Source organism: Lissotriton helveticus, chromosome 8 (assembly GCF_964261635.1).
Source record: "Lissotriton helveticus chromosome 8, aLisHel1.1, whole genome shotgun sequence".
NCBI classification, from domain to species: Eukaryota; Metazoa; Chordata; class Amphibia; order Caudata; family Salamandridae; genus Lissotriton; species Lissotriton helveticus.
Window position 1 is genome coordinate 931,278,574 of NC_136069.1, and position 15,175 is coordinate 931,293,748.

The window sequence follows — 15,175 nt, forward strand, 5'->3', positions numbered from 1 at the left end:
GGGTTTTAAAAAAAAAACCTGGTTTCCCACATTTCTGATAGAGGCACATTACAGACATGTTTTCCCTTGAACCCTCTGTTTTATAGGAGGTCAATATGAAATGTATTTAAGTCGGCCCAAATCACAACATCTCAGTCATCAATGTCAAAGAGGGATTTTAGGAGACCTGGGAAACTCTTTGGTTGGTAACACAGCATTGGCAACAGGTTCAGAAAGTCATTCCAAATGACAACTATATTACAGCGGGAAGTCCCTATTTGGAGGACAACATGCAGTCTTGCCTAAGATACGTTTCAGATGACCACATCGCACTCACATTGCACCACACCTGAAGGAGCTGTACTGGCTCCCCATACACAAAAAAGCACAATTCAAAGTCCTTAGTCACACTTTCAAGGCGCCACATAATACTGGCCCAGCATACCTCAACAATTGCATCCATTATCCCAAACCTTCCAGACAGCTCCACTCATCCAGACTCCTCCTTGCACACATCCCACAAATTCAGAAAACCAGATCCAATGTCAAGCCTTTTTCTGCATCACTCCTGATGAATGTAACGACCTGCTGCTACACATAAGAGCCGCCCCCTAATTTCTTAAATTTCACAAGAGTCTGAGGACCTGGCTTTTTAAGTAGCCCAACAAGGCACTAGGCCCTATGTTAGCGAGACACCTTGCTTGGCGCCAAGCTACCCTCCCGGGTGATAGTGCACTCTACAATTTGTATTTTGTATTTGTATTTCCGGTTTATATAGCGCCAACTCACCGGCAGGTCTCAAGGCGCTTTTGACCGAAAGAATACAACCACCTACCCTGCGAAGTAGCTAGAGGGAGAGCGCACTTAGGCTGGGCTCAAAGCCTCTCTAAATAGAATTGTTTTCAATGACTTTCTGAAGCGAAGGAGATTTCCTTCTTTGCGGAGTGACTCAGGGAGTTTGTTCCACATTTTAGGAATCAAGACCGAAAAGGATCTTCCACCTTTTGCAGCGAGTCTAGACCTGGGACAGACAAGCAATTGTGCATCAGAGGACCTAAGCCACCGTTCTGGTTTATACAGGTCCAGTCGTTTTTTTATATACGACGGAGCTTGTCCATAGATCGCTTTATGGGTTATACAGAGACTTTTAAATTCAGACCGTTGCCTAATAGGCAACCAATGAAGGCTCTATAGCAAAGGAGAAGCATGTGAACGTCTCGGTAACCTGAAAATGAGACGGGCCGCATCGTTCAGAGTCACCTGTAATCTATTTGTTAGTGTTTTCGGAAGACCTAAGTACAGCGCATTTCCATAGTCCAGCCTGGAAAGTATGGTTGCAGATACAACCGTACGCAGCATGGACCTGGACAAGAGAGGGGCTAATTTGCGTAGCTGTCTTATCAACCCTGTGCAGGTGCCAGCTACAGTGGAGATCTGGCTTGCCATTGACAGCTCCCGATCTATCTTAATGCCTAAGCTTTTCACTTTGTCCGCTGGTTTAGGAGTGGGGCCTAGCTCCTGGGGCCAATACAGGTCACTCCATGGGGAACAGGTCGAGGTGACCACTAAAACTTCAGTCTTTTCAGGATTTATTTTCAAAAGGTTCGAGGACATCCACCTAACAGTGTATCTAAGTACGTTCTGTGCCTGGGTCTGGGCTTGTGCTGTATTGTCTATGCTCAGCAGCAGTTGGGTGTCGTCAGCGTAATTAAAAACACAACACCCCATCTTTGCCAGAGAGTTGATTAAAGGCTGAAGATACAAATTAAATAAAAGCGGGGATAAGGCGGAGCCTTGAGGAACGCCGCAAGTTAAATTACCAACCTCTGAAATCTCCTCCCCCAACTGAATCCTCTGTGTTCTCCCAGTCAAGAAAGATTTCAGCCAACAGAATGCTGACCCCTGAATCCCAAAGCTGGACAACCTGTCCAGGAGCAGTGTATGGCCGACAGTATCGAACGCCGCTGACAGATCTAAAAGAATCAGGGCGCTCGGTTTCTTACTGTCGGCCATCTCTCTCAACTCATCCAGCACCGAAAGCATCACCAATTCGGTGCTGTGGTGAGCGCGGAAACCCGCCTGGAGCTCGTGGAGAAGATGGTTTGACTCCAAGAACAAGGCCAAGGACTTCAGCACATGTTGCTCCAGGACTTTGGCCAGGAACGGGAGCTGGGAGATAGGTCTATAGTTCTTCAATGACTTAGGATCAGCTCCTGCTGTCTTTATTAAAGGCTTTACCCGAGCTTCTTTAAATTCATCGGGTAGCTGCCCTGTAAGTAGTGATTTGTTTAGCAATGAGAGGACCTGTTCCTCTAAAATGGAACATGCTAGACGAAAAACACTAGGAGGGCACGGGTCAGCTGGAGACCCTGACTTAATTTTACTCATTATTTGTTCCAGGCTCATAGGATCAAGTTGAGGAAAATGTGAGATTGCGACGTCCTTCGAAGAACGGTCAGTCAATTGGTCAACAAGACCTGGCTCAGCATCCTTTCTTATATTTTGTAGGATAGTATCTACTTTTTCTAAAAAGTAGCCTTGAAAGGTATTGCAGGGGATAGTTATTTCCGTTTCTTGAGGTCTTTTACTTAGCTCCGTTAAAATTTTAAAAGTCTCCTTCTGGACATTTTCGGCTTGACTAATCCGATTCTCAAAATAGGCAGCCTTAGTTGCCAGGATAAGCTTTTTATAAAGGTGAAATATATTTTTATATTGTTCTCGAGATATTTCATCTTTTTTCTTTCTCCAGTTTCTCTCAGCATTACGAAGCTTCTTCTTGTAATCCCTAAGGGCTTGAGTAAACCATGGTGATCCCTTTCCTACTCCCTTGACTCTTTGTAGTTTCTCAGGTACCATCAGGTCAAAAACATTGGTCAAGCGAAGTGTCAAGTCCCTATATTCCTGATCTACATTACTATTAGGAACTGACGGATGAGTGAATTCCGAAAGGGCCGTTCTCAAAGTACCTTGTTCAATTTTCTTCCACTGCCGGATTTTCTTCACTTTAGGTGGCAGTTGCATCAGTCTTGCCCCTATGGGAATATTACAATAGAGTAAGTGATGGTCTGACCAAATACAAGGCACAACCCTTGGGGGAGATACCTTAGGACCCAGAGTCCAAATGAGGTCCAGAATATGTCCTTTTATATGTGTAGGTGTATCAACTAACTGTCTAAAACCTAAGGATGACATAGTCTGCTCTAAATGACATGCCGCAGGTTCTTTTATTAACCTGTCCCAATGTAAATTAAAATCTCCCGTTACTACTATATTTTTGTAGCGTGATCGAATGTCAGATATAGTAGACAGATATAGATCATTAAAATTTGGGGTAGAATTGGGTGGGCGATAAACTCTAAGAATCACCAGACATATGTTGTCGAATGTAAATTTTACCGCTATCATGTCGGCTAGGTCTATCGTTTCTGCCAAGATTTTAGACGCCGTCAAAGACTTCTTGAACACAATTGCTACTCCCCCCCCTCTGGCATTATCCGCTCGGTTATGCCATAGAATGTCGTATTCACTCGGGATAGCAGCTATAATATCTGGCAGTGAGTTATCTCCCAACCAGGTCTCAGTTAATGTTAAGACCTCAATTTCCCCCTCCTGAAGTAGGGAAAATATTTCAAGATTGTGGCATTTCATTGACCTAGTATTTAGACTAGCTAGTTTTAAGAGGGATGTCCTCTGCAGAGCATAACACAACATAACAGGACGGTATGCACTTCCATTAAAACTCTTTCCGTTTGATAACCATGAGTTCACCTGCTCATAATGATTACAAACACTACTTCAACAGAAAATGTACACTATTTACATTCACATATATAATATCTCTGGCCAGACAATCAGCCTCCCAGAGCTAGCATCTGTTTTCATCAACTCATTTTCGTTTACACAGTAATCACCATTCTTCAAGCTTCAACCCACTTGTCTTCATTCATCCAAATCTACTGATCCACAGAGATGATTATGCATGCCAACATATACATAGAATCAATCATATTTAGATATTCTAAGGGTTCAGACTTTCGAATGAGAGCAAATTCCCAGCAATATAGTATATCACAAATTTGTATTCCACATTCCTGAAAACAGAAGCTCTTCACCGTCCAAAATGACACAGAATCTTCTGTTCCATACCAATGCAAAGACACCATGGAGCTAGCCATGACAAAATCCCATTCTTATCCTGCAACTCTTTGCATTGTAAGTGAATATAGGACTCAAAGTTTATTGGGACTATGAGGGAACTCTTCTACATCGTGAATCATTTGTTTTTGTTGGTAACTCTGGCATACAGTGGTTAATTAGAGTATGGTGTATGACGTGTTTTTGGACTTGCATCATTGATGGCAAGTAATAGTCACATATTGACATGGTGTACAAGGTGCCATGTTTAACTTGTATATACATTGTCCTTTGTAAAAACACACAATGACCTAGAAAAGAACAAAGAAAGAAAAGAGTGAATGGAATATTACCAGCTTTTGCATGCGAAATTTCAGTTGTTTGAGAGGTGGGCTTGAAAGAAGACTTTTGTGTTTCGTTTGGAACTGAAAAAGAAATGTTAATACCTTTTATATCTGATTCGTAAATTTGCAGCAATAGCGTTTTGCCAAGCAAGCATAGGAACAATTATGTGCTGCACACTAACATGTTGGTGGAAAACTGTATTCTCCTTCGAAGATGGATGGAAACATGTTAGATCTAATGAGCCGACAATGTAAGAAAATGAACAAGCTTATGGGGGAAGGGCCGACAAGATGCACTGCAAAGTGAATGATTTTTTTCTGGGCCGACAAGAAGAGCAAAGCACTGCAATGCTGTAAAGAGGAGGGAATGCAAAATGGCAGCTTGCAGGACGCGGGAAGCCAGCACATCAGCAGCAGGCACACACAAGGCAACTTGATACACAAGCAAGAACATTAAAAAAAATTTGAACTGGTTGAGAGATCTTCGTTACCTAAACTGAATTTAGGATCTTCAAAGATGTGGAGCCTGATAAGGTTTATTGGCATCCGATGGGTCGATTTTGGTACTGTGGGGAATAAAAATAACTCTGAGGTAGCTGAGAGAAACAAAGTAGGCAGGCAATAAGGAGGTAATAAAAGTGTGTCGATGTCAGATGGAAGAGTAAAATGTATGTAATTCTTCCTTACGTACCAATGACATGAGTCTTTAAAAATGGGACACTGACCATCCCATAGGATTCCTGTGCTCGTGCATGTTATAGCTTCGTATTTTTTCATCTTGACTATTGACAACTTAATAAATGAAATAATTAATTATATATGGTTGCTAAATTCCAGGATCTTGTTAGCGTGTCTCATTAACTTCATAAACAGTCTAAATTCTCCTAAATTTTAGTGTGGGAAAGCCAACTTTTCAAGCCGTTATAGTATAATCAGGATATGAGGGTTGCTTTAAAAAGCAGACAGTAGAAATGCAGTGGTCAATTAGAGATGAGTCTCCCCATTAGGAGATTGTAAATGTAAATGTAAATGTAGAGGTACTTGTATAGCGCACGACTACCCGGAGGCCTCTCGACGCTTGTACAAATTCCTGGCCTTTCCCTGTGAAGTGCCCACTCCTGGGCACCCCCAATGTGAAGCCAGGGATGCTAGCGTTGTTTGGGCCGTTGTGGAGATTAAGCAAGCTATTGCCCAGAGTCACAGGGTGGGACCCATGATTAGACTAGGCACCGAGGCGAGAATTATCAGGTCCGAGGAAATTGAGCCCAAGACCCGCCGAGGCGGGAATTGAACCCTGGTCCCCGGGCCACACTTCTCCATCAGGGTCTGCCACTCTAACCATTGAGCCACACTTCTCCAGAATGATGCAGCTACTTCCATTGGTTGGGACCCAGATAGTACAAGCCATGTCCCCCACCCTGAGACTGGTGTGATGACGCCTCTGCAGTACTTTCTGCACCACCAAGGGTAAAGCACCCCTAGCACTATCAGTTTCCTATTATAATGCAAAGTGAAGGATGAAAGACCGAAAACAGTGAAATAACGTCCAGTTAGCAGTCAGGGCACAAATAAATTGTGATTAGAGCCGTAGATGTTAAAGGTTAGAGAGACAGTCCTAAACAACAGGATACCAAACGACAAATAATTATGAAAAAGGTTCTCTGACAATAATAACCAAATGACAAAATACTGCATACTAGAGGGGTGGGATTATGTGCAGTTGAGGTGCACCTGGGAAGGCCAAATGCTGCTTCAGTCTTTTCATTTTAAACAATTCATCCTAAAGCTCCCAGAAACTACTGATTCTTCATAAGGCAGTACTTAGCAAAACTCAAATGGTAGATCACTATAAAGATAGGAGCAATCAAAGGCCATACTACAGTCAGTCAATCAGAAATAACTTACACTACAAACTGAACTCCATACAAAGGTGCAAATGGCTTACATAAAACATTAAAAGTGTAATTAGTGTCAGGTTATTGGCAGAGAGAGTATGTTTCTCCAGACATAGTAGGAAACGGTATTCCAAGTCAACCCAGTTACAAGGACTACTCGCGAATTGTAATAGTATATGAAATTATCCTCTCACATAATTCAAACAACGAATGAATCAGTTACTTTATTTTCAGGACTCATCACGCATCCTCTTTTTCCATTTATAACAAATGTTTTACACGGGGGGGTGAACAAATTTCACCTTAACAATTTGGCTTGTTGGAGCAAACACTTCTCCCATCCCAAATACAACGTTGCTTCCTCATTTTACCACAAGACTTGTCAAGAGTTTTCCCTTAGGCATCCTGTTTTCTTAATCATAAAACGACTAGCTCCCTCCCAAAACTCATCAGATCCTCCTGCACCTATGGCAGCATTGCCCATTTAAGGTTTGGTTGAGTGAGGATTGTTTGAGTGATTTTATATCTTGTTTGACCACTCTCACTACATTGGCCATTACATTTCCATTACTGCCCTTCTTTATACGGACTACAGTAATTGCTCCATCCAAATCATAGAGCAGATCAATGAACAGCCATAATGTGGTCACACACTAATTGGAGACCAATTTTTGGAGATGAGAAGAAAAGAGAACTGGAGAAAACCCCAGGCCTCCCTTTTAGTGCGTTAGTTTACAGCATGTCACAGCTAAATAAATCTCAACCATAACGAGAACCTACTTTCAAAATCAAATAATATAACCCAGGTCTCCTGCTGCAGGCCTTGATACTTGTAAAGGTGGGGAGGGGGGAGAATAGCAAAAAGAAGACATAAATGGATGTATGGAGTGATGTTTCTCAGTCTCGTAAGATGGCTGCAAAGGTACAAAGGCCTGATAATACGGGAAATTAAAACAATAGGTAATCTTTCTCTTGTGTAACCCAGTATTCTGGGAAAGCCATGTCCAACAATGAAGAACCCATGAAAATTCAGCTCCCTCAGTAGCTAAGGAAACCAAACTGTTTGGTGGTGTTAAGCAATCAAGAGAGAGGAGGCAGGGAAAGGATGCCCATAAGAAGCATGCATTCTTCCCCTATCCCATTCAGAGCACAAGCATTTGCAGAACAGGCCGATATGATGAAAGGAGGGAAGGGGTATCTAATCGGCAAGAAAGATGTTGCTGCAGATGCTGCTGCAGATACACCCTTTGATACGCACATTGCCCAAGAATAGAGACACAATGATCCTACATGGGGAACATCCATTATGACACGTTTGTTACACCGCGGGCAATACAACGCAAGTCGTTACCACGACTTGCCCTGGAGGGCGTTCTAGGCTGAGGAATAGTAGATTTACTATTCCAACACCTTCCCTACTGTATGTTCTCTGGTGTTGGAATAGTAAATTTTACTATTCCTAAGTCCAGCACCCTACAGCGCAAGTCGTGGTAACGACTTGCGTTGTAAAGCCCGCGTTGTAATGGTAGTGCGGTGTAACAACCGCGTTGTATTGACATACAACCATCCTACATAAGGAAAGGGTCACAGATGAGAATACTACAACAAGAAAAGGAGGAAATTTTGCCACCAACATTTATTCAGGTGACTCCCCTTACAGGGACCTTTCCTACAACTATCTATTAATATTGATTGACACTCAATAACGTACAAAAGCTGTCCTCAAAAAGGAGTTCAGGTCAGCAAGAGAGTTCAATAAATGTTATGAGAACCCTGCAACACAAACAGTGTTGATGCAGAAAAGGTCCTTATGAACGCAGTCTCCTCCAAAGAAGTGTGTTCCCAACAACTAGTTCAAACGTAAATATATATTCAAGACCGCCAATTGGTACAAGGTTGAGCACTGGTAAAGAGAAGAAACCAAATGCAGTCCAGGAATCTAATTTCACAGATGGCTTTACTAAACCTGTAACAGTACTAGACGTGAGTCTTCACTTCAAAAAGTGACCTATTTTAACACGAATGCTAGGGGCCTCATTTATGAGGCCTTGCGTCAGTTTTGCGCTGCTGATGCGTCACTTTTTGTGACGCATCGACGGCGTAAAACATGCGCCTTGTTGCGCCATATTTAAAAAGTGACGCATCTAGGTAGATGCGTCACTTTTTAAACCCCTGCGCCACATTATACCTGCGTCAGGTATAATGTATGCAAAGGGGGCGTTCACACGCAAAAAGCCTCGTAATAGTGACGCAGTGAAATCTATGAGATTTCACTGCGTCACTTTTAGGATGCTGTTGCGTCAAAATCTTGCGCCTGCCTCACAGCAGGCGTAAGACTGACGCAAGCCCTTTCACATGGGGCTTTCCCCATGTGAAAGGACGCATTGCTGGAGTTGCGTCACTTTTGTGACACACCCCAGCAATGCGTGACTTTTGCGCTTACAGATACGTCAGAAATACTGACGTATCTGTAACTCCTTGCGACATGATGCGTCATATTATAAATATGACGCATCAATCATGTCGCAGGGAGAGCGCAGTGAAAAGTGACGCATCGCTGTTTTCACGCAGCGATGCGTCACTTTTCATAAATAAGGCCCTAGGAGTGGTTGATACCTACTTGACGATAACGTTAGAAGATACAAGAAACATCATGATCATTAATGTACCCAAGGTTACAGGGCATCACTCAAGGGAAAGCCTGCAGAACATGGTGATGACTATGGAAACCAAGGCTCAAGGCTTGGTGTGGTGACAAGGCTTCGTATTAGCTAGTAAGTTTAGTTAAAAATGACTTCCCTAATATTTTCACTAAAGCTGTTCTTGAAGTATGACTAGCATAAAACATTTCACACACACTTTCTTACTTTCAAGTAAATTAAAATCAAGGTGCTAAACCAGACTTAAATGTTTGCCAAAATACAAACAACAGCTAAATATTAAACCTAAGGCCTCTTGTACAACTTGTAACTAGAGTGTGCTTTTTGCAAAGAGTTTATAGTGCAGTATTTTCACAACCTCATTTATGGAAGGTTAGGGCTGGGTGCTAATCACAAAAGAAGAAATACTCATGAACCGCAACCAGTTTGGTTTGTGCATTTCGTCCTGTTCTCCCTAGTTAAACCAGGCCCTGGCATAGGTGCTGGAAGTAGTGGTGCGGGGGGAGGGGATCTGCAGCACCCCTCGAAATAGCCATACAGGAGTTCATAAGGTGAATGCGCAATAAAGATGCTTTGACATTTTGTATTTGTCTTTTTACATTTGCAGTTCCTTCAAAGCCAGAGGTCAAATGCCAGGCTATGTCTTTTGACAAATTGGTGCTTATTATTTTAACATGGAGATTATCCTTTTAAGGCTGCAAAGTGAGGGGATTTTGTAAAGTGAACTATGTGGTAATCTTGCTGGAGAACAATGAGTGTGAAAGGAAAAGCTGGAGGTTCTCATTCTTTTCTAACAAAACACAATTTAAAACAATGTAAATGGATTGTACAAATATTTTAAAATATGCCATCAGTTAAGAAAGCACTCAAATGAAGCATTGGTTTTGTAATTCTGAAGTGTGAATGGAGCAAAGATTTTAAATAAGATCAAAGAAATCCAGACACTTTACTTAGTGATGTGTAAACGATAATTAGTGCCTGTAATCCGATATCCACACTTTGGGCCCGCTTCACAAAGGTAAAATGAGACGAAGGTCTAACTTTACAAATTTCTGTATTCACAAAGGGCATTTACGAGTAGTAAAGTTAGATTTGTCTCAGCTTTGGTCTCAGTTACACTTAAGACTAAAACATAAGTTTAACCGAGACAAAAGTCTAACATTATTACTCATAAATGCCCTTTATGAATACAGAAAGTCGTAAAGATGGACTTTCTTCTCAGTTTACCTTTGTGAATCGGCCCCAATGTTGTTTATGTGCTATATAGTTTTATCAGTAAAACTTCATGTCTGTCGGAATTTAGTGGCCATTTCAATGCAAAATGGGCTGCATTTAAATGACAGTGCACTACCATACCATGCTATAATAATATATTTGCACCAGTGTGCTCAAAAATACACCACGGGTTACATTCCAATCTCTTAATACTCTCCTGCTTAATGAGCATTGCTCATTTGCTACAAGTGTTCTTTGTGGGAAGCTTATATTTTTTACAACCCTTCAACTTCAGTGATGTAACACTGGTAACAGCACCCCCACTCAGAAAATTGTTCTTGCACCATTAGGCCTGGGAGAAACTACCGGGTTTGCGGATATTTACGGCAATTCACGCATTTCTCCTGGATGTCTTTATGCAAGGAGGAAACACAAAACATGAGACTTCTCAGGTTGACCTCTTGAATTAATTTGGCCACTTTTTTAGCTAGATCTTCTGCTGCAGGTGAATTGAAAACAAGACACGAGTGAATTTTACCAGTTTTGCATTCTGCAAAATAGTTTTGCCCACCCCTATTCATGGAGTACTAAAAGAGATTACTATTGGCCAGTATACATAGATTGCACTGGCAGCAACACTGATCTGCTTCAACATTTCTGAATTATGTAGATTGCCCAGGTACAATAGCATTTACATCCATATTTAGCCCAGCGGGTGAAATTGTATTTTTTATATTGACAAGTTGATGTTACTGTGATTTTTTTTTACTTGTCAAGTAATAAAATGTGTGTGCAACATTACACCATGGGATTGTGCAAACAAATTGCATAGCACTGTTTGCAGATTCTAAATACATGCAGCACATAAGCATGCACCATTGGTCAAAAAACACTAAAAGGGAAATCAAAACAAAGAGGTGAGTTACCAGCTTTTGTATGCGGCCGTTCGGTTGGGTGAACTGTTTTGGCCTTGGAAGAAGCCATCGTTTGCGTTTCATATGGAACTGCAAGAAAATTGTTAGTGCTCAGTTGCTGCTTACTTCCTCAAATTATGTATTTCTCTATAATTCACCATAAGACACATTACTCCTCCACACCATCCATACCGCTACAATCAAATAAAACATTACAACTTTACTTTGTCAAGCCAGCTCATGCTTGCCCTGGTGTAACATTTTGCCAGTCTGCCTTGGCACATATTGGTACCATTTCCTATGGAGATGGGGACACCACCAGAGCAGTAGAAAAAGATTAGAAAAAGATGTTCCTAAGGGTTGGTCAGTCTGACACAAACTTTCCCGCCCTCTGGGATATTTCATGAGATTTTGCACAGAATCCTCTCCTCTTTTCAGTGGAATATTTTCTTGCCAGACCAGCCCTTTTGACAGTTGGCTGGATAGATGTATCTAGATATTATGATGTAGTTATTCTACCATGATTTCGTTTCACTGTATTGTTTTTTGCAAGAATGGGAGAGAGCCTGGGCCATATTTTACCTAGTTCTAAGTTGTATTTTCAAACATTGAAAGGATTAAGGATACAGATAGTTATTCTGAAATCAATTATGTAGATTATGTGGAAGAGGAAGGGAAACAATGGAAAATGTATCTCGTATATGCCCAGTTTTTTAAAGCCCATGCCATGTGTGTATACCACAGCTCTGAAAGAGGTTAGCAGAAAATATCTCAATCTAATAAGTTTTAGAGTAAGACTTATTATCATTGTTGCTAAACAGCTACTAAATGCTTGGCCATCTATATTACAACATTGTTGTTATATTCTATATTGGATACACATGATAAAAATTGTGGTATCTGACATTGACGTAGATTTTTCACTAGGTTTTTTAAAATAGTATTCTGAAGAAGATCTATGAGGCAGAGTTGTGATTGACATTTTTTTAATGTATCTAATGTTTATTGTCCAGCATCCACCTTGCTGTATTGTATTTAGTTTTGCCTTGTTTAGTCTTACTTTATTTTTTAAATACTGTTTCTTTTAATCTAATGAATATATTCAATTATTTTGATCTATCAAGAATTATATTGTCATTTTCTTACTTGTATATGATAAGAGTTATATCAAACTTCAAACTTGCCAGAGCCGAGGGTTGTTTGCATCACTGACATATATTAGTCAGTGATGTAATAGGTGACTAGGCACCACCCTTCTCATAAACACTCTTGTTGTAACCCATTTCAGACATTTTCAATAGGGGGAACATCTTTGAATAAACAATTAATATATCCAGGGAGTTTCTTTACACAAGAAAGTGGGGGGTCAATGTTTCTGGCTCGTTTCATGATATCATCTATAAGACCATCTTCAGGACGAAATGTTTATATGTGGACTGAAGATCCTAGATCAATAAATGAAATAGTCTGATAATGATTCACAGTAATGGAGCACGAATGACCTCCTGAATATTTAACCTAAAATGAAGGCGGCAATCCGAGTGACTGAGCTGGCCACAATTACTTCACAAGAGAAGGTGTACGACACCCCCTTTAGGGTCCTACGGGTGGTGTCACGACGAGTAACAGAATCGATTTAAACAAATTACTTGTGAAGTAACTGTGGCGAGCTCAGTCAATCGGATTGTTGCCTCAATTTTAGTTTAGACTTCAGGGGGTCTTTCTTGCTCCATTTCTGTGAATCATTATCAGACTGTTTTACTCTATCGCTTATTCCCCATTTTACATCTGCTTGTAGGCAGGGGTGTAGCTTGTTCAGTAAGCTTTGGGGTGTAAGCTCCACATTTTCAAAGAATCACGCTGGCATTTAATGTTAAAATTAATTTTATGACAAGTAGGGTGCATGAGATGGACTTAAGAGGAAGTGAAAAGCAAGAGGAGTGAGGATTGGTAGAGGTAATAAGTGAGAGAAAACACAATGGGGCATATTATCAAGCCCATTATCGCCGCTTTAGCCGCCATTTTCGGCCGAATTATTGCAGTATTATCAAGGACACGCTAACAGGCTTTAGCGCATGTTTCCTTGTGCTAGCACCCGTTTTACTAACGCCTTGCATCGCATCGCTAATGGGATGCAAAGTAGGCATTCCTCACATACATTCATGGGAATACATCTCTAACGCAGCTTTGCGATATTTACAACGATGCCCAGGACCCGCGTAGGGACAATTAAATTTGCACTAAGCCCCCATTAACGCTGGAATCTAACGTACCAAAATTCCTGACTTAGCTATATTTTCCTATGGGAGGAGGATTGTCAGGCTAAGTGCACCATGTCCTATTATCAAGTTTTTACCTATTGCTGAGTTTATATCGCTGGATTTCATGCGATATTCCCGCATTTCCCTGCTATCGCTTTATTATCGCCTTGGAAATAAGCGTTGATAATAACGCGCTATCTCGGCGATAAAATCCAGCGAAGGCCGGCGATAAGGGCGATAAGAAAAAACGCGCTAAACGCGCTTACCGATAATCATCGCTGTTTGTTGATAATATGCCCCAATATTTTGTAAAATAACGAACGTTTTTGAAAACGTTCAAAACAGAGAGAGTGTTTTTGTGTGTATGTAAAATTCCTGGTGAAATCAGACAGACATAGAAATGAAAGCACTTTACCCAACTATTTAACAGAACTACATTCATTAGTGAGGGTGTAACCCCCCCCCCCCATCCCCGTAGCTACTTCCCTGCATGTAGGCAACAATTTGGGAGCGTATAATGTAATATCACCATCAATGACAACCAAGATTGTCCTTAAGTGATGCTGACGTTTCCTCGGTTTGCAATGCACATTCCAATGGATACTATGAAGCGCATCTGCAACTTTAATACACTGCAAAGCACTGCTGGGGCAAAATGCCTACTTAGCAAATACAAAGTCATTGATAAAAAATACTGACATGTTGAACATTAGGCAGTATTGTGATCTATTTTTCTAGGTACTTTGCCAGCCTACTGTGGGCTTGCTTTTACATCAACCTTCTGTGTGTAAAATTATGTCAGATCTCCAGAAATGTGCAATAAAATGTGACTAGAACTTACATTTCAAAAGAAAAACACATTGAACAATTAAAGAAATGCTCCCAATTACCCGAGGTTATGTTGGGATCTCCAAAAATGTGAAATCGTATGAGGTTGATGGGAACACGCTGCGTTTTCTTTGGTGCTAAAATACAGACATTATAAAAGAGAGTAAAAGCTGCAGGAATAGACGTTTGAGAGGTATTTCTATGAATGGTATTTTCCTCCATGAGTATAAGCATAGAGATGTGTTCTCAAAGATCACTACTAAAGTTCACCCAGATACCCTTTTCTTTAAAACAAATGACCTTAAGTTATCATACTGACTGTGATGCACATTAGAGACAGGGTCAAGAATCACTGTCCATTTTCTATGTTAATACCATTCCCCCTCCGTCACTCATAAGAGATCTTATACATTAGATGAAACGCGCTAATTAGATAATTCCGTTTATATTGTATATTGTAAGCGCTAACTCTATTATGATTAAATTACACAATACTGCATGGATACTGAATTTCTCTGTGTCACACTTGCAATCTTATATTTGGTATGAGTGTTTCTTTAAAAAACAAAAAAAAGCTAAACATCTCAATTACCATGTGTAGGAAGCAGCCTTTCGGTTGTCTGGCCTGTTTTTGGTTTGGCAGAAGGAAACTTGTACATCTCATTAGTAGCTAAAAGAAAAACATAAATATTTATGTGTCTAATCAATTCTGTTCAAATTAGTTCCATATTTCTTGAATAAAAGTTTCATCTTCAAGGAAGAATGCAGGGCCTTTCTTGGGAGATCTGCACCATCACTAGTCCTGTGTACCACTGGTTTTGAAGGGTCACCAATCCCACGGTACTCCAAAATGGTGTATTCAAGATATTTTTTCTGAGACTTAATTTTATGAAAAATCTGACCAGAAGAAAGGATGGAACCCACAAGGGATCAGCAAGAGTGCGG

The 15,175-nt window shown here is 40.8% G+C and overlaps 1 protein-coding gene across 4 annotated transcripts in view; it reads right to left on the reverse strand.

Moving 5' to 3' along the window:
* The window catches only part of ABI3BP (ABI family member 3 binding protein), a 2,192,437-nt gene that overhangs the window by 434,715 nt on the left and 1,742,547 nt on the right, over positions 1-15,175 (reverse strand). For all 4 annotated transcript variants that reach the window (XM_078657771.1, XM_078657774.1, XM_078657775.1 and 1 more), the window contains 2 exons: positions 4,949-5,023; positions 4,467-4,538 (listed from right to left, as the gene is read on the reverse strand). In XM_078657771.1, coding sequence (XP_078513897.1) covers positions 4,467-4,538; positions 4,949-5,023 — 147 coding nt within the window. The remainder of the gene's footprint in view (positions 1-4,466; positions 4,539-4,948; positions 5,024-15,175) is intronic.